The 23364-nt window shown below is 33.7% G+C and overlaps 4 protein-coding genes across 6 annotated transcripts; 2 read left to right on the top strand and 2 right to left on the bottom strand.

Annotated features, from left to right (window-relative positions):
• Positions 1-1539: 1539 nt before the first annotated feature.
• On the bottom strand, positions 1540-4776 carry LOC135146752 (uncharacterized). 2 transcript variants are annotated; one of them, XM_064091135.1, is made up of 4 exons: positions 4646-4776; positions 3819-3994; positions 2138-2202; positions 1540-1762 (listed from the first exon to the last, which is right to left on the bottom strand). In XM_064091135.1, the coding sequence occupies exons 2-4, from the start codon at positions 3961-3963 to the stop codon at positions 1694-1696; spliced, it is 279 nt and encodes a 92-aa protein (XP_063947205.1). In that variant the 5' UTR covers positions 3964-3994; positions 4646-4776; the 3' UTR covers positions 1540-1693. The 2 variants fall into 2 exon arrangements, with proteins under 2 accessions (XP_063947205.1, XP_063947206.1); XM_064091136.1 differs by having other exon boundaries at positions 4618-4757.
• Positions 4777-8157: 3381 nt separating this feature from the next.
• LOC108217386 (retrovirus-related Pol polyprotein from transposon RE2) lies at positions 8158-13616 on the top strand. Its single transcript, XM_064092203.1, has 5 exons — positions 8158-11807; positions 11854-12340; positions 12537-12776; positions 12871-13095; positions 13350-13616. Exons 1-5 carry the CDS (start codon positions 8158-8160, stop codon positions 13614-13616), a joined length of 4869 nt encoding a protein of 1622 aa, XP_063948273.1.
• A 2259-nt stretch (positions 13617-15875) lies between these two features.
• LOC108217732 (uncharacterized) lies at positions 15876-19112 on the bottom strand. 2 transcript variants are annotated; one of them, XM_017390611.2, is made up of 4 exons: positions 18982-19112; positions 18155-18330; positions 16474-16538; positions 15876-16098 (listed from the first exon to the last, which is right to left on the bottom strand). In XM_017390611.2, exons 2-4 carry the CDS (start codon positions 18297-18299, stop codon positions 16030-16032), a joined length of 279 nt encoding a protein of 92 aa, XP_017246100.1. In that variant the 5' UTR covers positions 18300-18330; positions 18982-19112; the 3' UTR covers positions 15876-16029. The 2 variants fall into 2 exon arrangements, with proteins under 2 accessions (XP_017246100.1, XP_017246101.1); XM_017390612.2 differs by having other exon boundaries at positions 18954-19093.
• Positions 19113-22253: 3141 nt separating this feature from the next.
• Positions 22254-23336, top strand: LOC135152307 (SUN domain-containing protein 1-like). The gene is made up of 3 exons (XM_064092202.1): positions 22254-22496; positions 22591-22815; positions 23070-23336. Exons 1-3 carry the CDS (start codon positions 22254-22256, stop codon positions 23334-23336), a joined length of 735 nt encoding a protein of 244 aa, XP_063948272.1.
• Positions 23337-23364: the final 28 nt, after the last annotated feature.

Genomic DNA, 23364 nt, shown 5'->3' with positions numbered 1-23364 from the left:
TACTGAACCAAAACTTTCAATTGACCTACCTGGTCAAAAAAGTTTTCATTCAAATAATAATGCATGTGAAAACTTTCAATCACGAGATTAAGTATAAAAATATTTCAGCGCCGTTAAGTATGGCTTTGATTTTAACGGAAAATGTTAATTTTAACTGAGTTTAACAAAATTGCATGCTTTTGGCTTGATACATGGCCTGATCATGAAAAACCAAGCTCACATACTCCACAACTCGGTGTACCTCTCATCGACTTGGGAGGTTTTCTCTCTGGTAATCCTGTTGAAGCTGAGAAAGCTTCAAAACTCGTGGGACTTGTTTATGGACTTGTTTTTCGAGCTTCCCCACATCGAAAAACAAAAGGCTCAAAGAAAGTTGGGCGAACATTGTGGGTATGCCAGTAGTTTCACAGGAATGTTTTCTTCCAAGCTGCGGTGGAAGAATTCTTTATAATAACATGAGTAGCTGGTTGCCATGGTCTCCTGTACTAATCTATCTCTTGCATGCTTGTCAATTTAATTCGGAAAATTTACCAAGATCACTACACGTGATGACCAGACTTTCGCTTGGCATCATGGAGTTGGTGGCAATCAGCCTTGGCATAGATCATTAATATCTTGATTCTTGATAATAACTGGTTATCACCTGATATGCACCGAATACCGATGAGATGAATGCAGTCCAGATGTTGGCAAGCTCATAAAAAAACCATCTTTCTCCTGATTACTTGTAAAGTTGTCATTTACTCGGTAGGTCTACTGAAAGTTTTGATCGAGTACAGTGATGTAATAGAACATTAATCTGTTAAAAATAGGCCTGGCAATTTGACACGTAACACGCTAACACGAAACGAAACGACATGAAAAAAATGGATACGGGTTTTGATTTTCGATACACGAAACACGAAAGTACACGAACACGAAATTACACGATAGATTTCGTGTCGGATATGGGTTTTCATTTGGAGTACATGAAATACACGAAATTACACGAAATATTTGTAGATTATATTTATATTTTTTTTGTAGATTATATTTATTATATATATGTAATGATATATTAAATATATAATTGAGTATAAAGTATATATTTATATGTATGTGTGGATATATATTGTAGATACATTAACAAATTTATAAAGAATTGTATACAAGTATAATATATATCATTCACATTTAATAAATTTATAAAGGAAAATATATATTAAATTCATTTTTTGATTAAAATATATATATTAATATTTTTATATATAATATACACGAAAAGTACACGAAATATACACGAAACAATTCGAAACGGATACGGGTTTCAAATTAGGTACACGAAATTAATAACGGACGGATACGGGTTTCACCTTCGATTACACGAAACACGAAAATACACGAAACGAAAGTATACGAAACAAAACGATTGCCACTCCTAGTTAAAAACTTAACGGAGACTGATGGAGTGACCTATTTGAAATTTTTTTAATGGTACAATTAGTTGACTGAAAACTTCTTTGACTCGGTAGGCCAACCGAAAATTTTGGTGCAGTAGAGTGATGAAATAGAGTATTAACCCGTTTAAGAAGTATATAGATTTCACAGCTTTTTTGTTTGAACGATTTGCAACATTACACTTAAAGGAATCCAAAAGTAGCCAAGAAAAAGAACAATAACTCATCATCTGCTCCACTAAAATTCGAGGTCATGTTTATTTAGCTGCATCAGCTGCTCCACTGGTTTGGCCTTGCACTGCGCACTGTGATACATATGGCTTCAACTGCAACAGAAATATACATGCATTATTAAATTTCAATACGATTTGAAATTCGCCAAGCTTAAGCTACTTAAAAATTACATCAAATTACAGGGCCAAACGCTGCTTGCAAACACAGACAATCTGCAGCCTTTGCTTTCTTCACCTTGATAAAAAATAAAAAATCTCACATGCGGATGCAGCAAATCCATGCACACACCACAGGACACTAATTAAAAACATTTGTGGTTGTTTAACCTGCCTATCGATGTTGCTGTTCTATAACTATTAACTACATGCGATAATAACAAGCCTGCTGAGGACTGCAAGCTTATGTTCCAAGCAAAAGAGGTAGTATTATTAGTTAGGAACATTAGTTCTTAAATGAAATGTATTTACCTTAAAGTCGGTCAAATCTGGGACGACATAATTTGGCAACTTTTCTTGCACCACCACATATCCTCCTGCAGCAAGAGAACAAACATTTAAGGGACGATGCGGAAGTAAATACACAGATACATATGCAATTATAAATACACATACATTTAGGGGAAAAAAAACATGCATTACAGGAGCATGGAGCATGGATGATACCATCATTACCATGTATGTAATATCACATCCATTATGTTCAACATTAGTATGCTTCAAAAAATTATATGTTTTCACTTATGCAGCTGGTAAGTTTCATTTGGTTTATAAGACATCGGAATTTTCCATGGTGCACGTCTATAGCATTTTCTCAATTACAATAGATACACACATTCACACCCATCATCAAGGTTGATATTTCATCTACCATTGCCTAAACGTCTTATTACCAACCAGAAGCTAAGCGCAAGTCTTATACATATTGGTACTCCCTCGTCTATTTTGTGTGGAAATGCGACACATTCAGCATCATCAGGGATAATGTGACACCTTCAATCTGCTTATTCCAATATGTAACCATAAATTTTACATATGGACATCAAAGACTCCAACAGTTATACAGTATTCCCCTCGGGAAAAAAACCTATTATAAGCTTAAACACATTATTATTGACAGCCTGATGCACCTACCTGAAAAGTCTAAGAACAATTCCCCATACAAATTCATGGTTTCTAGTTCTTAAATACTAGACGGCAACTGATGCAGGACAACCTTAACCACATCCAACAAAACCTGTCTAGCTGGTTTATCTATACACAATAGTCTCAGCCTAACCGATAAAAAGAATTTTGTGATGAACTAGGATAAATATCAGTATTACACTTATCCCATACCCCCTGGATACTTGTTAATTTGCTAAATGTTTAGTCAGCATTTTAATCACTAATCCAGTTACTTATATGGTTGTTTATTGTAGAGCCTCATCACTTGTAACTTGTAGTCAAATTAAAATTACAGGATTATTTGCATGCTATCTTTATCTCTCCCTGTTCCACTTTTTTTAAGTTCGTCAATAGCATTGCTTCAGTAGTTATCAAATTATTTCTTTTATATAATTTGGTAGCTCAGCAACACAGCAAAATTATAAGCAACCACTCATGGCTGTCAATAGTAATTTTCAATTCAAAGCAGTTAGCATGAGTTTTTGCAGCAATGATCAAATACTATAAACACCAATTGGCGTAGTGAATACGGATTCCTTTGAATCCGCAATAGAAACCTATGACAAATAAACCGGCTTCAAATGAATTTATATATAAGTTTGAAATCAAAAAGCATAGCAGTCTCTGCATTCATTTGGGCTTCGGACTGCAGTAACACAATGCTTTTGCAATTTTAGAAATAGCATCGTCCATCAACTAGGAAAGATCCCAGATCCCTCGATCCCAGTGCTGTTGTTCTGTTTGATTTACATGTCCTTTCCTTTTAAAACTTTGCAGTCAGGCAGTATAAAATTATACCTATGTCGATGCAAGCATGCATATGTAATGTTTTATTATATCAATGATACTAATGGCTGCCTATAAAAAAAACTAGGAAAGATGACAACTCATTTCTGATTTCTCTCACACATGTGCACATAGATCGGCCAAGATTATTATTAGTAATACAACAAATGAAAGTAAGAAAAAAATGAAAAAGTGGAACCTTTTCGAGTGTGGAAACCAGTAGGTTTGCAGTTCTTTCCCTTGTAGTAATCCCGTGGACCTCGTTTAGAAGTAAGAATGTCAAGGGAAGAGGCACGCTTTCTTCTGAATGCACGTCCAATCCCTAAAATTAGCCCTAGAGCCATTTCACTCCCTTTTAGAAGTTACCAACTACGCCTGCAAACCCAATCAAAGATCCCACAAATCAGTATAAAACAAAAAGTAATTACTGTTCTGCTAAAGGCCTTCAGTTGCGGAGGAAGGGTTGAGCTGAAGACAAGTTTTTAGCTGAGATTGTAAATGCCTTACTCACACAATATTCATGCTTAGGAAAAAAATAAACATATATATACTGAGAAAGGTTGGTTGGATAAACAATTTCTAGAACATACAAAACCAAATCCAATGTAGACAGCAGCGATAATGTATTTTTTGTTGCTATATATTCGAATGAAGTAATTACAGGTACACAAGGTCCACCTAGATATCACTTAAGTGCCCATATGAGTTCAGGGGATGTTTTTCAAGGAATCTAAATAATTTTCAAGATGTCTTATATTCCAGATCAAACAAGCAAATGAAAATGAACAAAACATTGACCTCGTTCTAAAGAACCGGAAAAATTCTCAACTACCTACTAACAAAAAATATAAAACAAAGTGATTGCTTATTGAAAATAATTTCAGGGGACTTGTATCAAACAGTTGGCCTCCATTCTCAAAAATCTATATAATCTTAGCATCATACATTTCACGACCCATTATCACCTTACAAGACAACTAAATAAAATATATAAATACCGCAATCAAGCAGACATGGGGAAAAGACCTGCAAGGAATTGACGAGGATTTTACAATTCCAGCACAGTAGCACTAGTAAAGACTAAAGAGTAAAGAGTACGTTTATACAAACTACATGCATATTGGGCCTGCAATGTTTCTTGAATGGACTGACCAACAAGAGCCTTTTCGATGCTTAAATTACATTGGGCTTAAGATACTAAGAAAACAATAATTTTGATAGTATACCAATTTGATAATTTAGGTTGCAGTAAGTTTTTATTATTTTGTAATTGGTTAATTGAAGTCGCAATTAAATATATTTTTGAAATAATATATATTTGGATAAAAAAACTTAAATAGAAAATAACATTGTAAAAAAATTAAACATTGTAAAACATGTTCTTTGTTGAATAGGATTATTTGTAATTAAAACACCAAATTTTATTTATTTAGATCTAGGTCTATATATATAGTAATCGGATGGGACCAGGTTTGTCAAATTTCAGATTCAAATTCAATATCACAAAAATCCAAAGTTAAAAAAAATTCAAAACTGATATCCGAATCCAATTCACAGATTTTGAATCTAATAGACTCTTTATATATTACTCCCTCCGTCCTCTTTTACATGTCTCCATTTGATTTGACCAGTCAAATTGACCAAATTTTGACTAAATATTACAAATTATCTCTTCATTATTATTGAAATCTGAAAGTTGCATATTAAAATACGCTAAATATACTTTCTGATGATATTATTTTTATTATTTTTTGAATTATATGATATTTGTAAAATTTCAGTCAAAATATAGTAATTTGACTGGTCAAAAATCAAACATGAACATGTAAAAGGGGACGGAGGGAGTAATATATACCTTAAAATATATCTCCACAAATATTAAATATACATTGTTTTAATAAAACTATATTCTAAGTGTGTCGACAAGTTTAAATTTTTTATTTATTTTATTGTAAATAGAGTAAAGTGCATTTTGTGTACTCCTAATTTACTCAAGACATCACTTGCAATATTGTAATTCAAAATCGAGCACTTGCAATATCAATTTTTGTATGTCATTACATTTTGTTGAATTCCGTCTGTTTAGGTTAATTCCGTTAATAATTTAGAGAGTAAAGTGCACGTTGTGCTCACACTTTACTTAAAGTGCATTTTGTGTTCTCGCACTTTACCGTAAATTTTCAACCAGAGTATTGCAAGTGATTTTTTGAGTAAAGTGCGAATACACAAAGTGCATTATACTCCTTAAATCACTAACGGAGTTGATCCAAATTAACGGAATATAACAAACTGAAATAAAATACAAAAATTGATATTGCAAGTACTCGATTTTGAACTACAATTAATATTACAAATGGTGTTTTGAGTAAAGTAGTAGTACACAAAGTGCACTTTACTCTAATAAATATATACAGCCCATTATTTGTATAATATTAAATATTTTTCTTGATTTTAAGAATGGTTATTGGTATTTTTTTTTTTTTACAAATGAACCCATGCATTTTATCAAGCTTGAAATGTATCGATCAAAAAAACTTTAAATACATTTATATTTAATTTGAAACTGAATTTTCCAAGTAACATATTTATATTTTCTGCTCTAATAGTTTTCTAACTAAAACAAGAATTCTAAATCTTCCCTGGGCAGGATTCTTTTACAATCAGGAGTCGGAAATATAACTCATCAAGAGCCCCGTACGCGCATGACCGTGCAGGGGCATGAGAATTTTTTAATTATTTATAAATTTTTTAAATATGTTGTAAGTGAAGTGAAAGAATTTATATAAATAATAAATTAAAATTTTCAATTAAACAAAATTTGAAATTATGATTTGTTTGTAAGTCAGAATTATTGTAAAAATATATAGCTAGACTTGTTTCTGTCAAAAAAACAAAAACAGTGGTTACACATGTTGGATCATCCGAGGCTTTAAAATAAACTATTGTAATCAAGTCATTCTTTTTCTCTTATGTATCATGCCATAGTATTAAATTTTTCTATCAAATTTTAATATATATTGAGTAGAATATGTGACGTTAACTTCCATTAGATTATATTTATAAATGTATTTTATATTAGATTATTATAATATGATTTAAATTTGGCTTACTAATTTTAAAATATATTAGAGAAAAATAATTTTGTGACAGTGCGATTTATATGATTCTACAATTAAAACTGGTGGGAAATATTTATTTTTGATTAAAATATCCAGCTTATTAATTTTAAAATATATTAGATAAAAATAATTTTGTGACGATGCGATTTATATGATTCTACAATTAAAACTGGTAGGAAATATTTATTTTGAATTACAAAAATCATAAACTTGTGAAAGACATAATTTGTTTTGGATTCACAAAAAAAATTATAAACATGCAAGTAGATATAAGTTGCCTTATATAATTAGAAGTTAATTTTGTTCTAATCTAACGGTAATTATTTGTTCAATATACGATCCATCCAACGGGTGATAAGCTTTTGGACCATGTGATCATGCGACCGAATTTTCTCCCTTAATATTTATTTTGGATTAAAATATCTGGCTTATTAATTTTAAAATATACTAGATAAAAATAATTTTGTGACGGTGTGATTTATATGATTGTACAATTAAAACTGTTAGGAAATATTTATTTTAGATTAAAAAAATCATAAAAATGTGAAAGACAGGATTTATTTTGGATTCAGAAAAAGAATTATAAACATACAAGTAGATATCAGTTGCCTTATAGAATTAGAAGTTAATTTTGTTCTAATCTAACGGTATTTATTTGTTCAATATACGATATAACAGATGATAATCTTTTGGAGCTGCCTTATATGATTAGAAGTTAATTTTATTCTAATCTAACGGTACTTATTTATTCAATATACAATGATAAGCTTTTGGACCATGCGACGCGACCAAATTATCTCCCCTACGCTTATTATATAAAGTATATAATATTGCATGCAGCTGTATTTTTTTTATCTGTTATAATTGCTCTCTAGCTATTTTTTCTTGTTCTAGCTTGCTTTGGTAGTTAAACCCTTTAGTGCTAACATCCATGGCAGAGAAAGATGGAAATATAGAACCGAATACATCAATAAAACCCGGTTTCGAAGCCACGTCAATCCCCTGCCGAAGACATAAAGCTGACAGCGTATGGTGGTGGCAAAAGCTGGTCATTCTGTTGACAAGAGACTTAGGTTTTTTTCTTCTACTTGTTTTTTTGTTGAGTCGCATGGATATAACATGCATTCCGCAGTCTGATCAAGTCAAACCTCATCTCTAAGTATATGTATACAGTTGTAACAATAGTAACAGGAAAACAGATAGATAGACTTTGACGTAGTTTAAACTTATCCATGTATCAGGCTATGTACCTATATATACCTTCATGCTACTAATGAATATAATCAAGCCTTTCACACTGAAATCTCAGTTGGTAAAATCGTGTTATGGTATCAGAGCCATTATCGGTTTAACAACCACTAGATCCGCAAACAAACAATCTTTACATTCTGAACCATCTTAATCTCAAACAATTTTTCAATGGCTTCCTCAACCCAAACTGTTACCTCAGACACAGAAATCATTCATCTCAATGCCCCTACACATTTACCAACGAAATTAACTCAAAACAATTTCCCTGTATGGAGCACACAGGTGAAATCAACTCTAATTGGTCTTGGAGTGATAAGCTACATCGATGGGACAGTCGAAATTCCGGCGCAATTTTTAAAAGATAATGTACCCAATCCTGCCTTTATGGTATGGAACAGACAAGATAAAATCATTTTGAGTGCACTCCTAGGAAGTTGCCATGAGACCATACAACCACTTGTTTCAACTGCTCTCTCTGCCAAAGAAATGTGGGAGCGAATTGTTATCATGTTCGCAAACAAATCAAGGTCACGAGTAATGTCTCTCAAAAGTCATCTCCTTTCAAACCCATGTGGCTCCAGGCCCATCTCAGAGTATCTCAGAGATATACGCACAACAGCTGATGACCTTGCCATTGCAGGTCATCCAATGGCGGACGACGATCTCGTACTATTGACTCTAAATGGTCTCAGTGATGAATACAGTAACATTCGATCAGCCATCAAAGTACGTGAGGCACCTATGACATTTGCTGCTCTTCACGAACAACTTGTTGACCATGAACGAGGCCTGAAAAATAAAGTTCCTGAGCCTACTGTTGTGACTGCAAACTTCACACAGAAAGTTAATCATAATTCACGAGGTATGTATTCAAACTCATCATTTACTCCTCGTACAAATTCATCTTGGAATCAATCATCTCCAGGACGCCCTTATGGCTCCCACTCTGGCCGAAACAATCAGCAATATTTCAACAAGCAGACTCAGTCCTATATCAAAAATAACCGTCCCTATTGTCAATTTTGTCAACGCCAAGGACATGCCACCAAAGAGTGCCGACAACTAGCTCGTTTTTTGAAGGACAATGATATCCAGAATCCAACACCTGCAGTTAATAACACCATGCTTCAACCAAATCAGAAACAACAATGGCTGTTTGATACAGGCGCTTCACATCATATCACGAATGACCCAACTAATTACACTTCTTTTTCAGATTATGGAGGTCCAGAAGAAGTTTTGATCGGCAATGGTTCAGGTCTTCCAATAACACATACAGGAACCTCTCATTTAAATTCTGATGCAAAAAATTTCATATTAAATGATGTTTTATGTGTTCCTTCTTTAAACAAAAATCTCATCTCAGTGGCAAAATTCTGCAACACTAACAATGTTTCAATTGAATTTTTTCCCTTACAGTTTCAGGTCAATGACCTCAAAACGGGAGTGGTACTACTGCGCGGGGAGAATTACAATGATGTCTATTATGCTCATTCTATTCCACAAAATCTCATGTCTCCTCAAATAAATGTCACCAACTCCACGTTGATTGAATCTTGGCACAATCGGCTGGGCCACCCAGCTTTCCCTGTTCTGAGGCATTTGCTTCTATCAAATAATTTAGTTAGTTCTATTCCATCTGATTCACTGTTTTCATGTAATGCCTGCAACTGTAATAAAAGTCATAAACAACCTTTTGGTGTTTCATCAATGACAAGTTCTCGCCCTTTAGAATTGATATATACTGATGTTTGGGGCCCTGCTGTCACTTCCATTGATAAATTTAAATATTATCTCTTATTTGTTGATCACTACACCAAATACATATGGCTTTATCCTATAAAACAAAAATCAGATGTGCACCATGTCTTTATTCAGTTCAAACAGGTTGTGGAAAAATTCTTTAATTTATCCATTAAATCTATTTTTTCAGATAATGGTGGCGAATTTGTCGCACTTGCTTCTTTTCTGAATTCTCAAGGCATCTCACATTTTACTACTCCTCCACACACTCCTGAACACAATGGCATGGCTGAACGTCGTCATGGTCATATTGTCCAAACAGGTCTCACTCTTTTACATCAGGCATCACTACCTTTAACCTTCTGGTCTCATGCTTTCCAAGCGGCAACATATCTCATCAATCGTTTGCCATCCAGAACCAATCAGTATTGCACCCCGTTTGAGTCACTCTTTGGTAAATCACCAAATTACTCACGGTTAAAGATTTTCGGTTGTCTTTGTTATCCATGGCTTCGTCCATACAATAACTCGAAACTACAACCTAAATCTGTGCCATGTATTTTCTTAGGATACTCTCCTTCTAAGTCCTCCTACAAGTGCCTTGATCTCAATCATAATCGTCTGTATCACTCACGACATGTTCATTTTGTGGAGTCCCAATTTCCTATGCATAATAAGACGCGTGATTCTGCTCTCCCAGTTGTGCCAGACTCGTACTATCCTCCTTTGAACCCCACTGTTGTTACTACACCACCTTTAACTACCACTATTTTACCTCAATCACAAACCACTCAAACTGCTTCCTTTACAGAAACCCCACCTGCTTCACATGAAGGTCCCACGTCTTCATCCTCTAGTCAAATAAATTCACCCGTTGTATCTTCACCTCCCTCGGCTTCATCACAAATTGAGTCTACTTCAGTATCTCATCCACCTTCACCCTCTCCCAATCTACTGCCGGAACCTCGTTCTAGACGTCCCAATCCAAAATACTTTAACTCACAATTCATAAATCATACCACCCTTCATCCCATTTCTCCTTCATTAGAGCCTAAATCAGTATCACAAGCTTTAAAGGATCTTCACTGGCGCGAAGCAATGTCCCTTGAATTTGATGCTCTCACTAAAAATGGCACTTGGGACTTGGTGCCAAAATCAAATCAGCCAACAATAGCGTGTAAGTGGGTTTTTCGGATTAAAAGAAATCCAGATGGGTCTGTTAATAAATATAAGGCGCGCCTTGTTGCAAAAGGCTTTCAACAGCGTCCGGGTGTTGATTATTCAGAAACTTTTAGCCCGGTCACCAAGCCAGCAACAATTCGGATTGTGTTAAGTATTGCTCTTTCTCGTGGCTGGCCAACTCGTCAACTGGACATTAACAACGCATTCCTTAACGGGCACCTGAATGATGAGGTATACATGGTCCAACCTCCAGGCTTTTTGCACCCTTCATATCCACATCATATTTGCAGACTTCGCAGAACTATCTATGGTTTAAAACAGGCATCTCATGAATGGTATAAAGCTCTTAAAACCTTTCTGCTTGAGTATGGTTTTAAAAGTTCTGTTGCTGATTCTGCATTATTTATTTATCACTCAGCGGGCATCATTATTTATTTTATGGTTTATGTGGATGATATTGTGCTTACTGGGAACAATGTGCCGTCTGTTAATAAGTTTGTTGCATGTTTGAATCAAAAATTCTCTCTGAAAGATTTGGGACCACTGCATCATTTTCTGGGAGTTGAAGTTATTCCTACCAATTCAGGTCTATTCTTGTCTCAAGCTAAACATATTTCTGATTTATTATCGCAACATCATTTAGATGGTGCCAAAGAGATGATTACGCCTATGTCAGCTACATCAAATTTAGTGCTTCATGATGGCTCTCAATCTATTGATCCTACTCCATATCGCAAGCTTGTTGGAGGGCTACAATATTTATCAATCACTCGGCCGGATGTGTCTTTCGCAGTTAATAAATTATCTCAATTTATGCATGCTCCTACTGAAAACCATTGGGTTGCTCTTAAACGCATCCTGCGATACCTCAAAGAAAGGGACAATTCATTATGGTCTGTTCTTGCGCAAAAATTCTCCGCTACAATTATCTGCTTTTAGCGATTCAGATTGGGGTGGAGAAAGAGACACTGGACGTTCCACTACAGGTTATGTTGTGTACTTGGGTTCCAATCCAATTTCATGGAAATCATCTAAACAAAATTCTGTTTCGAGGTCTTCTTCAGAGGCGGAATACAAGGCCGTCGCTAATGCAGCAGCTGAACTCATTTGGCTTAAAAATCTATTATCTGAGTTACATATTCCTGCTTCATCTCCGCCTACCATCTACTGTGATAATACAGGGGCAACATATTTGAGCTCCAATCCTGTATTTCACTCGCGCATGAAGCACATCTCCTTGGATTATCATTTTGTGCGTGAACAAGTGGCTGCTGGATCTCTTCGTGTTGCACATGTTCACTCTAAGGATCAATTTGCTGACATTCTTACGAAACCTCTCTCTCGACAAAGTTTTCTTCATCTTCGCACCAAGCTGGGAGTCTCCAATGGAGCCTCCATCTTGAGGGGGCGTAACATGCATTCCGCAGTCTGATCAAGTCAAACCTCATCTCTAAGTATATGTATACAGTTGTAACAATAGTAACAGGAAAACAGATAGATAGACTTTGACGTAGTTTAAACTTATCCATGTATCAGGCTATGTACCTATATATACCTTCATGCTACTAATGAATATAATCAAGCCTTTCACACTGAAATCTCAGTTGGTAAAATCGTGTTAGGATAGCAAGGTTTCGAATATCGAAGCAAAGACTTCAGACATGGAAAGAGAATTGATTGAGTTGAGGAGTAGAACGAATATGTTGAGTGGTCGAATGGGGAGTTTGGACAAGTATTTTAGTGAGAATGAGGGGTTGTCAAAGGAAGAAGTTTGTGAGGATTATAACAATAGGAAAGGAGGGAACGATGGGTATGTTGATTTGAATGAGATGAGGGTGGTGATGAGGGAGGAATTTAAAAGGGTTTGTGAGGATTATAACAATAGGAAAGGAGGGAACGATGGGAATGTTGATTTGAATGAGATGAGGGTGTTGATGAGGGATATTGTCATGGAAGAGATTGAAAAACATGCTTGGAAGGGAAGATTATGCATCTGGCGGGGCTGTTGTCAGGAAACATTCGGTGAAGGCTGATTATTTTGCTGATCCAGTGAGGATGATAACACCTAGTTTTGGCCAGCCAGGTGAATGCTTTGGTCTGAAAGGAAACAGGGGTTTTGTAGAGATCAAGCTCAGAAGTGCCATAATTCCTCAGGCTGTTACTTTAGAACATGTTGCCAAGGTAATCAATCGATCCTACACATGCTACTTGTACTGCTATAGTGTACTTTGTTTGGTCTCTACTATAGAACTATTTCATGAATCATTATCTTTTGTAGGGGGCGAATATATAATTATTATGATTTCTCTAACATGAGCCTTTATTATTATATAGTGCTAGGTTCAACTTCATTACGCTTGTGTATTATAATTATTTTCCACTTACCAAGCCTGTAAATTTTCTTAATTGATGTTCATCTAATTGCTTATGGACAGAGTGTTGTTGATAACCGGTCGAGTGCTCCAAAGGACTGCAGAGTATATGGATGGTTCAGCAGGAAAAAAATAACTCGTGATTTGAGTATGTATTTTCTAGGTAATTTCACCTACGACCTGGAGAAGAGCAGTGTTCAGACTTTTGATGTATCAGACTCATCTCGCGTCATCGACACAGTAAGGCTCGACTTCACTTCCAACTATGGAAACCCTTCTTATACATGCATATATCGCTTCAGGGTCCATGGCTATCAACCTGATATCTGATTCTGCTAGTCTTGAGGTTAAGTTCCTCCGTTGTGTTGTTTGTCCCTCGCTCTTTCCTTTTCCTCCTTAATTAGTACTCCTTCCGTCCCTTTTTATCTGTCCATTTTGGGGAAAAAAACACATACCAAGGAATAATTGATTGCATGAACTTTTTCATTAAATACCTCTAATTAATATCTTGAAAATGGTGGAATGCCCCTACTTTATGTCTTGAAAACATGAATTCAACCAAGTTTTAAATAAGTCAAGACTTGAAAATTGAAATTATGGAGATATATTTGAAAAACTATCATTAAATTAGTTTTGAAAGTATAAATGGACAGATAAATAGGGACAAATTTTTACTTCCAAAATGGACAGATAAATAGGGACGGAGGGAGTACGTAGTAAACGTAGTGGATTCTTTTTTTTTACTTGAGTACCGACTCATTTGTGCTGAACGTATTGTTCTGGTATTTATTATTCGTTATTTATTCTTATTTTATTCCAGAGATTTGTTTAAATCATGCTTATCTATCATAAACCTTCTTATAGCATTTATATTATGTAAATTGATTGTTAGAAGATGAAGAAAATTACGTAAAAGAAACCAACTACGCCTGCAAATCCAAGCAAAGATTACTCAAATCAGTATAAAACAAAAAGTAATCACTGTTATGCTAAAGGCATTCAGTTGTGGAGGATGGGTTGAGCTGAAGACAAGTTTTTAGCTGATTTAAACCAAGTGGTGGAGATAGGATGATTATATACATAATCACTAATAGTGAGATCGTAAATGCCTTACTCGCACAATATTCATGCTATAGGAAAAATAAATAAACATGTATACGACATTTAAAATTCTTACTACTGAGGCAAGTTGGTTAATAAACAACTTCTAGAATATAGAAAACCAAATCTAATGTAGACAGCAACCATAATGTATTTTTTGTTGCTATATATTTGAATGAAGAAACTACAGGTACACAAGGTCCACCTAGATATCAATTAAGTGCCCGTATGAGTTCAGCAATCAGACGCATCAACCAAAAGAACTAACAAGAAAATACGGCTACATTTTGCAGGAATACATCTTATGTGAAATTACATATTTTTTGGAGTTCCTCCGTTGAAATATAGCTAAAACTACACTAAGGAATGGTGAGGACATGTCTAGAAATTTTTCAGAAGGGAAATTTTATCTGAATAATTTTCAAGATTCCACATCAAACAAGCAAATGAAATGAACAAAACATTGACCTCGTTCTAAAAAACCGATTTTTTTTTTTTTGCTAATTAAAAAAACAGGAAAAATTCTCAACTACCTACTAACAGAAAATATAAGAACAAAGTGATTGTTTATTGAAAATAATTCTGGAGGACTTGTATCAAACACTTGGGCTACAATCTCAAAAATCTTTAATATCCGAGCATCGTGCATATCACGACCCATAATCATAAAAACAAGACAAATAAATAAAATATATAAATACAGCAATCAACCCAAGCAGAAATGGGGGAAAGACGTGTAAGGGATTGATAAGATGAGGCTGTTTCCACAGATTCAAACTACATGCATATTGGGCCTGCCTGACCAATATGGAGTCTTTTCGATGCTTAAAGCCTTAAACCACATTAGCTTAAGATTTGTCCAAAACTAAGAAAACAATAATTTATTTTTTTTGTCATAAAGAAAATAATAATTTTGATAGTATACCATTTTGATAATCTGGGTTGCAGTAAGTTTTTTTTTGTAATTGGTTAATTGAAGTCGCAATTAAATATATTTTATATATATATGTAATGATATATTAAATATATAATTGAGTATAAAGTATATATTTATATGTATGTGTGGATATATATTGTAGATACATTAACAAATTTATAAAGAATTGTATACAAGTATAATATATATCATTCACATTTAATAAATTTATAAAGGAAAATATATATTAAATTCATTTTTTGATTAAAATATATATTAATATTTTTATATATAATATACACGAAATATACACGAAACAATTCGAAACGGATACGGGTTTCAAATTAGGTACACGAAATTAATAACGGACGGATACGGGTTTCACCTTCGATTACACGAAACACGAAAATACACGAAACGAAAGTATACGAAACAAAACGATTGCCACTCCTAGTTAAAAACTTAACGGAGACTGATGGAGTGACCTATTTGAAATTTTTTTAATGGTACAATTAGTTGACTGAAAACTTCTTTGACTCGGTAGGCCAACCGAAAATTTTGGTGCAGTAGAGTGATGAAATAGAGTATTAACCCGTTTAAGAAGTATATAGATTTCACAGCTTTTTTGTTTGAACGATTTGCAACATTACACTTAAAGGAATCCAAAAGTAGCCAAGAAAAAGAACAATAACTCATCATCTGCTCCACTAAAATTCGAGGTCATGTTTATTTAGCTGCATCAGCTGCTCCACTGGTTTGGCCTTGCACTGCGCACTGTGATACATATGGCTTCAACTGCAACAGAAATATACATGCATTATTAAATTTCAATACGATTTGAAATTCGCCAAGCTTAAGCTACTTAAAAATTACATCAAATTACAGGGCCAAACGCTGCTTGCAAACACAGACAATCTGCAGCCTTTGCTTTCTTCACCTTGATAAAAAATAAAAAATCTCACATGCGGATGCAGCAAATCCATGCACACACCACAGGACACTAATTAAAAACATTTGTGGTTGTTTAACCTGCCTATCGATGTTGCTGTTCTATAACTATTAACTACATGCGATAATAACAAGCCTGCTGAGGACTGCAAGCTTATGTTCCAAGCAAAAGAGGTAGTATTATTAGTTAGGAACATTAGTTCTTAAATGAAATGTATTTACCTTAAAGTCGGTCAAATCTGGGACGACATAATTTGGCAACTTTTCTTGCACCACCACATATCCTCCTGCAGCAAGAGAACAAACATTTAAGGGACGATGCGGAAGTAAATACACAGATACATATGCAATTATAAATACACATACATTTAGGGGAAAAAAAACATGCATTACAGGAGCATGGAGCATGGATGATACCATCATTACCATGTATGTAATATCACATCCATTATGTTCAACATTAGTATGCTTCAAAAAATTATATGTTTTCACTTATGCAGCTGGTAAGTTTCATTTGGTTTATAAGACATCGGAATTTTCCATGGTGCACGTCTATAGCATTTTCTCAATTACAATAGATACACACATTCACACCCATCATCAAGGTTGATATTTCATCTACCATTGCCTAAACGTCTTATTACCAACCAGAAGCTAAGCGCAAGTCTTATACATATTGGTACTCCCTCGTCTATTTTGTGTGGAAATGCGACACATTCAGCATCATCAGGGATAATGTGACACCTTCAATCTGCTTATTCCAATATGTAACCATAAATTTTACATATGGACATCAAAGACTCCAACAGTTATACAGTATTCCCCTCGGGAAAAAAACCTATTATAAGCTTAAACACATTATTATTGACAGCCTGATGCACCTACCTGAAAAGTCTAAGAACAATTCCCCATACAAATTCATGGTTTCTAGTTCTTAAATACTAGACGGCAACTGATGCAGGACAACCTTAACCACATCCAACAAAACCTGTCTAGCTGGTTTATCTATACACAATAGTCTCAGCCTAACCGATAAAAAGAATTTTGTGATGAACTAGGATAAATATCAGTATTACACTTATCCCATACCCCCTGGATACTTGTTAATTTGCTAAATGTTTAGTCAGCATTTTAATCACTAATCCAGTTACTTATATGGTTGTTTATTGTAGAGCCTCATCACTTGTAACTTGTAGTCAAATTAAAATTACAGGATTATTTGCATGCTATCTTTATCTCTCCCTGTTCCACTTTTTTTAAGTTCGTCAATAGCATTGCTTCAGTAGTTATCAAATTATTTCTTTTATATAATTTGGTAGCTCAGCAACACAGCAAAATTATAAGCAACCACTCATGGCTGTCAATAGTAATTTTCAATTCAAAGCAGTTAGCATGAGTTTTTGCAGCAATGATCAAATACTATAAACACCAATTGGCGTAGTGAATACGGATTCCTTTGAATCCGCAATAGAAACCTATGACAAATAAACCGGCTTCAAATGAATTTATATATAAGTTTGAAATCAAAAAGCATAGCAGTCTCTGCATTCATTTGGGCTTCGGACTGCAGTAACACAATGCTTTTGCAATTTTAGAAATAGCATCGTCCATCAACTAGGAAAGATCCCAGATCCCTCGATCCCAGTGCTGTTGTTCTGTTTGATTTACATGTCCTTTCCTTTTAAAACTTTGCAGTCAGGCAGTATAAAATTATACCTATGTCGATGCAAGCATGCATATGTAATGTTTTATTATATCAATGATACTAATGGCTGCCTATAAAAAAAACTAGGAAAGATGACAACTCATTTCTGATTTCTCTCACACATGTGCACATAGATCGGCCAAGATTATTATTAGTAATACAACAAATGAAAGTAAGAAAAAAATGAAAAAGTGGAACCTTTTCGAGTGTGGAAACCAGTAGGTTTGCAGTTCTTTCCCTTGTAGTAATCCCGTGGACCTCGTTTAGAAGTAAGAATGTCAAGGGAAGAGGCACGCTTTCTTCTGAATGCACGTCCAATCCCTAAAATTAGCCCTAGAGCCATTTCACTCCCTTTTAGAAGTTACCAACTACGCCTGCAAACCCAATCAAAGATCCCACAAATCAGTATAAAACAAAAAGTAATTACTGTTCTGCTAAAGGCCTTCAGTTGCGGAGGAAGGGTTGAGCTGAAGACAAGTTTTTAGCTGAGATTGTAAATGCCTTACTCACACAATATTCATGCTTAGGAAAAAAATAAACATATATATACTGAGAAAGGTTGGTTGGATAAACAATTTCTAGAACATACAAAACCAAATCCAATGTAGACAGCAGCGATAATGTATTTTTTGTTGCTATATATTCGAATGAAGTAATTACAGGTACACAAGGTCCACCTAGATATCACTTAAGTGCCCATATGAGTTCAGGGGATGTTTTTCAAGGAATCTAAATAATTTTCAAGATGTCTTATATTCCAGATCAAACAAGCAAATGAAAATGAACAAAACATTGACCTCGTTCTAAAGAACCGGAAAAATTCTCAACTACCTACTAACAAAAAATATAAAACAAAGTGATTGCTTATTGAAAATAATTTCAGGGGACTTGTATCAAACAGTTGGCCTCCATTCTCAAAAATCTATATAATCTTAGCATCATACATTTCACGACCCATTATCACCTTACAAGACAACTAAATAAAATATATAAATACCGCAATCAAGCAGACATGGGGAAAAGACCTGCAAGGAATTGACGAGGATTTTACAATTCCAGCACAGTAGCACTAGTAAAGACTAAAGAGTAAAGAGTACGTTTATACAAACTACATGCATATTGGGCCTGCAATGTTTCTTGAATGGACTGACCAACAAGAGCCTTTTCGATGCTTAAATTACATTGGGCTTAAGATACTAAGAAAACAATAATTTTGATAGTATACCAATTTGATAATTTAGGTTGCAGTAAGTTTTTATTATTTTGTAATTGGTTAATTGAAGTCGCAATTAAATATATTTTTGAAATAATATATATTTGGATAAAAAAACTTAAATAGAAAATAACATTGTAAAAAAATTAAACATTGTAAAACATGTTCTTTGTTGAATAGGATTATTTGTAATTAAAACACCAAATTTTATTTATTTAGATCTAGGTCTATATATATAGTAATCGGATGGGACCAGGTTTGTCAAATTTCAGATTCAAATTCAATATCACAAAAATCCAAATTTTTTATATGACGTGGATTCGATGTACGGACGTTAAAAAAAATTCAAAACTGATATCCGAATCCAATTCACAGATTTTGAATCTAATAGACTCTTTATATATTACTCCCTCCGTCCTCTTTTACATGTCTCCATTTGACTTGATCAGTCAAATTGACCAAATTTTGACTAAACATTACAAATTATCTCTTCATTATTTTTGAAATCTGAAAGTTGCATATTAAAATACGCTAAATATACTTTCTGATGATATTATTTTTATTATTTTTTGAATTATATGATATTTGTAAAATTTCAGTCAAAATATAGTAATTTGACTGGTCAAAAATCAAACATGAACATGTAAAAGGGGACGGAGGGAGTAATATAGACCTTAAAATATATCTCCACAAATATTAAATATACATTGTTTTAATAAAACTATATTCTAAGTGTGTCGACAAGTTTAAATTTTTTATTTATTTTATTGTAAATAGAGTAAAGTGCATTTTGTGTACTCCTAATTTACTCAAGACATCACTTGCAATATTGTAATTCAAAATCGAGCACTTGCAATATCAATTTTTGTATGTCATTACATTTTGTTGAATTCCGTCTGTTTAGGTTAATTCCGTTAATAATTTAGAGAGTAAAGTGCACGTTGTGCTCACACTTTACTTAAAGTGCATTTTGTGTACTCGCACTTTACCGTAAATTTTCAACCAGAGTATTGCAAGTGATTTTTTGAGTAAAGTGCGAATACACAAAGTGCATTATACTCCTTAAATCACTAACGGAATTGATCCAAATTAACGGAATATAACAAAGTGAAATAAAATACAAAAATTGATATTGCAAGTACTCGATTTTGAACTACAATTAATATTACAAATGGTGTTTTGAGTAAAGTAGGAGTACACAAAGTGCACTTTACTCTAATAAATATATACAGCCCATTATTTGTATAATCTTAAATATTTTTCTTGATTTTAAGAATGGTTATTGGTATTTTTTTTTTTTTTTTTACAAATGAACCCATGCATTTTATCAAGCTTGAAATGTATCGATCAAAAAAACTTTAAATACATTTATATTTAATTTGAAACTGAATTTTCCAAGTAACATATTTATATTTTCTGCTCTAATAGTTTTCTAACTAAAACAAGAATTCTAAATCTTCCCTGGGCAGGATTCTTTTACAATCAGGAGTCGGAAATATAACTCATCAAGAGCCCCGTACGCGCATGACCGTGCAAGGGCATTAGAGTTTTTTAATTATTTATAATTTTTTTAAATATATTGTAAGTGAAGTGAAAGAATTTATATAAATAATAAATTAAAATTTTTAATTAAACAAAATTTGAAATTATGATTTGTTTGTAAGTCAGAATTATTGTAAAAATATATAGCTAGACTTGTTTCTGTCAAAAAAACAAAAACAGTGGTTACACATGTTGGATCATCCGAGGCTTTAAAATAAACTATTGTAATCAAGCCATTCCTTTTCTCTTATGTATCATGCCATAGTATTAAATTTTTCTATCAAATTTTAATATATATTGAGTAGAATATGTGACGTTAACTTCCATTAGATTATATTTATAAATGTATTTTATATTAGATTATTATAATATGATTTAAATTTGGCTTACTAATTTTAAAATATATTAGAGAAAAATAATTTTGTGACAGTGCGATTTATATGATTCTACAATTAAAACTGGTGGGGAATATTTATTTTGGATTAAAATATCCAGCTTATTAATTTTAAAATATATTAGATAAAAATAATTTTGTGACGATGCGATTTATATGATTCTACAATTAAAACTGGTGGGAAATATTTATTTTGAATTACAAAAATCATAAACGTGTGAAAGACATAATTTGTTTTGGATTCACAAAAAAAATTATAAACATGCAAGTAGATATAAGTTGCCTTATATAATTAGAAGTTAATTTTGTTCTAATCTAACGGTAATTATTTGTTCAATATACGATCCATCCAACGGGTGATAAGCTTTTGGACCATGTGATCATGCGACCGAATTATCTCCCTTGATATTTATTTTGGATTAAAATATCTGGCTTATTAATTTTAAAATATACTAGATTAAAATATTTTTGTGACGGTGTGATTTATATGATTGTACAATTAAAACTGTTAGGAAATATTTATTTTAGATTAAAAAAATCATAAAAATGTGAAAGACAGGATTTATTTTGGATTCAGAAAAAGAATTATAAACATACAAGTAGATATCAGTTGCCTTATAGAATTAGAAGTTAATTTTGTTCTAATGTAACGGTACTTAGTTGTTCAATATATGATATAACAGATGATAATCTTTTGGAGCTGCCTTATATGATTAGAAGTTAATTTTATTCTAATCTAACGGTACTTATTTATTCAATATACAATGATAAGCTTTTGGACCTATTTATTCAATATACAATGATAAGCTTTTGGACCATGCGACGCGACCAAATTATCTCCCCTACGCTTATTATATAAAGTATATAATATTGCATGCAGCTGTATTTTTTTTATCTGTTATAATTGCTCTCTAGCTATTTTTTCTTGTTCTAGCTTGCTTTGGTAGTTAAACCCTTTAGTGCTAACATCCATGGCAGAGAAAGATGGAAATATAGAACCGAATACATCAATAAAACCCGGTTTCGAAGCCACGTCAATCCCCTGCCGAAGACATAAAGCTGACAGCGTATGGTGGTGGCAAAAGCTGGTCATTCTGTTGACAAGAGACTTAGGTTTTTTTCTTCTACTTGTTTTTTTGTTGAGTCGCATGGATAGCAAGGTTTCGAATATCGAAGCAAAGACTTCAGACATGGAAAGAGAATTGATTGAGTTGAGGAGTAGAACGAATATGTTGAGTGGTCGAATGGGGAGTTTGGACAAGTATTTTAGTGAGAATGAGGGGTTGTCAAAGGAAGAAGTTTGTGAGGATTATAACAATAGGAAAGGAGGGAACGATGGGTATGTTGATTTGAATGAGATGAGGGTGGTGATGAGGGAGGAATTTAAAAGGGTTTGTGAGGATTATAACAATAGGAAAGGAGGGAACGATGGGAATGTTGATTTGAATGAGATGAGGGTGTTGATGAGGGATATTGTCATGGAAGAGATTGAAAAACATGCTTGGAAGGGAAGATTATGCATCTGGCGGGGCTGTTGTCAGGAAACATTCGGTGAAGGCTGATTATTTTGCTGATCCAGTGAGGATGATAACACCTAGTTTTGGCCAGCCAGGTGAATGCTTTGGTCTGAAAGGAAACAGGGGTTTTGTAGAGATCAAGCTCAGAAGTGCCATAATTCCTCAGGCTGTTACTTTAGAACATGTTGCCAAGGTAATCAATCGATCCTACACATGCTACTTGTACTGCTATAGTGTACTTTGTTTGGTCTCTACTATAGAACTATTTCATGAATCATTATCTTTTGTAGGGGGCGAATATATAATTATTATGATTTCTCTAACATGAGCCTTTATTATTATATAGTGCTAGGTTCAACTTCATTACGCTTGTGTATTATAATTATTTTCCACTTACCAAGCCTGTAAATTTTCTTAATTGATGTTCATCTAATTGCTTATGGACAGAGTGTTGTTGATAACCGGTCGAGTGCTCCAAAGGACTGCAGAGTATATGGATGGTTCAGCAGGAAAAAAATAACTCGTGATTTGAGTATGTATTTTCTAGGTAATTTCACCTACGACCTGGAGAAGAGCAGTGTTCAGACTTTTGATGTATCAGACTCATCTCGCGTCATCGACACAGTAAGGCTCGACTTCACTTCCAACTATGGAAACCCTTCTTATACATGCATATATCGCTTCAGGGTCCATGGCTATCAACCTGATATCTGATTCTGCTAGTCTTGAGGTTAAGTTCCTC

This window comes from Daucus carota, chromosome 4 (genome assembly GCF_001625215.2).
Source record: "Daucus carota subsp. sativus chromosome 4, DH1 v3.0, whole genome shotgun sequence".
NCBI lineage: Eukaryota > Viridiplantae > Streptophyta > Magnoliopsida > Apiales > Apiaceae > Daucus > Daucus carota.
The sequence above is the reverse complement of the archived record's forward strand: the minus strand, read 5'-3'. Positions and strand labels throughout refer to the sequence as shown.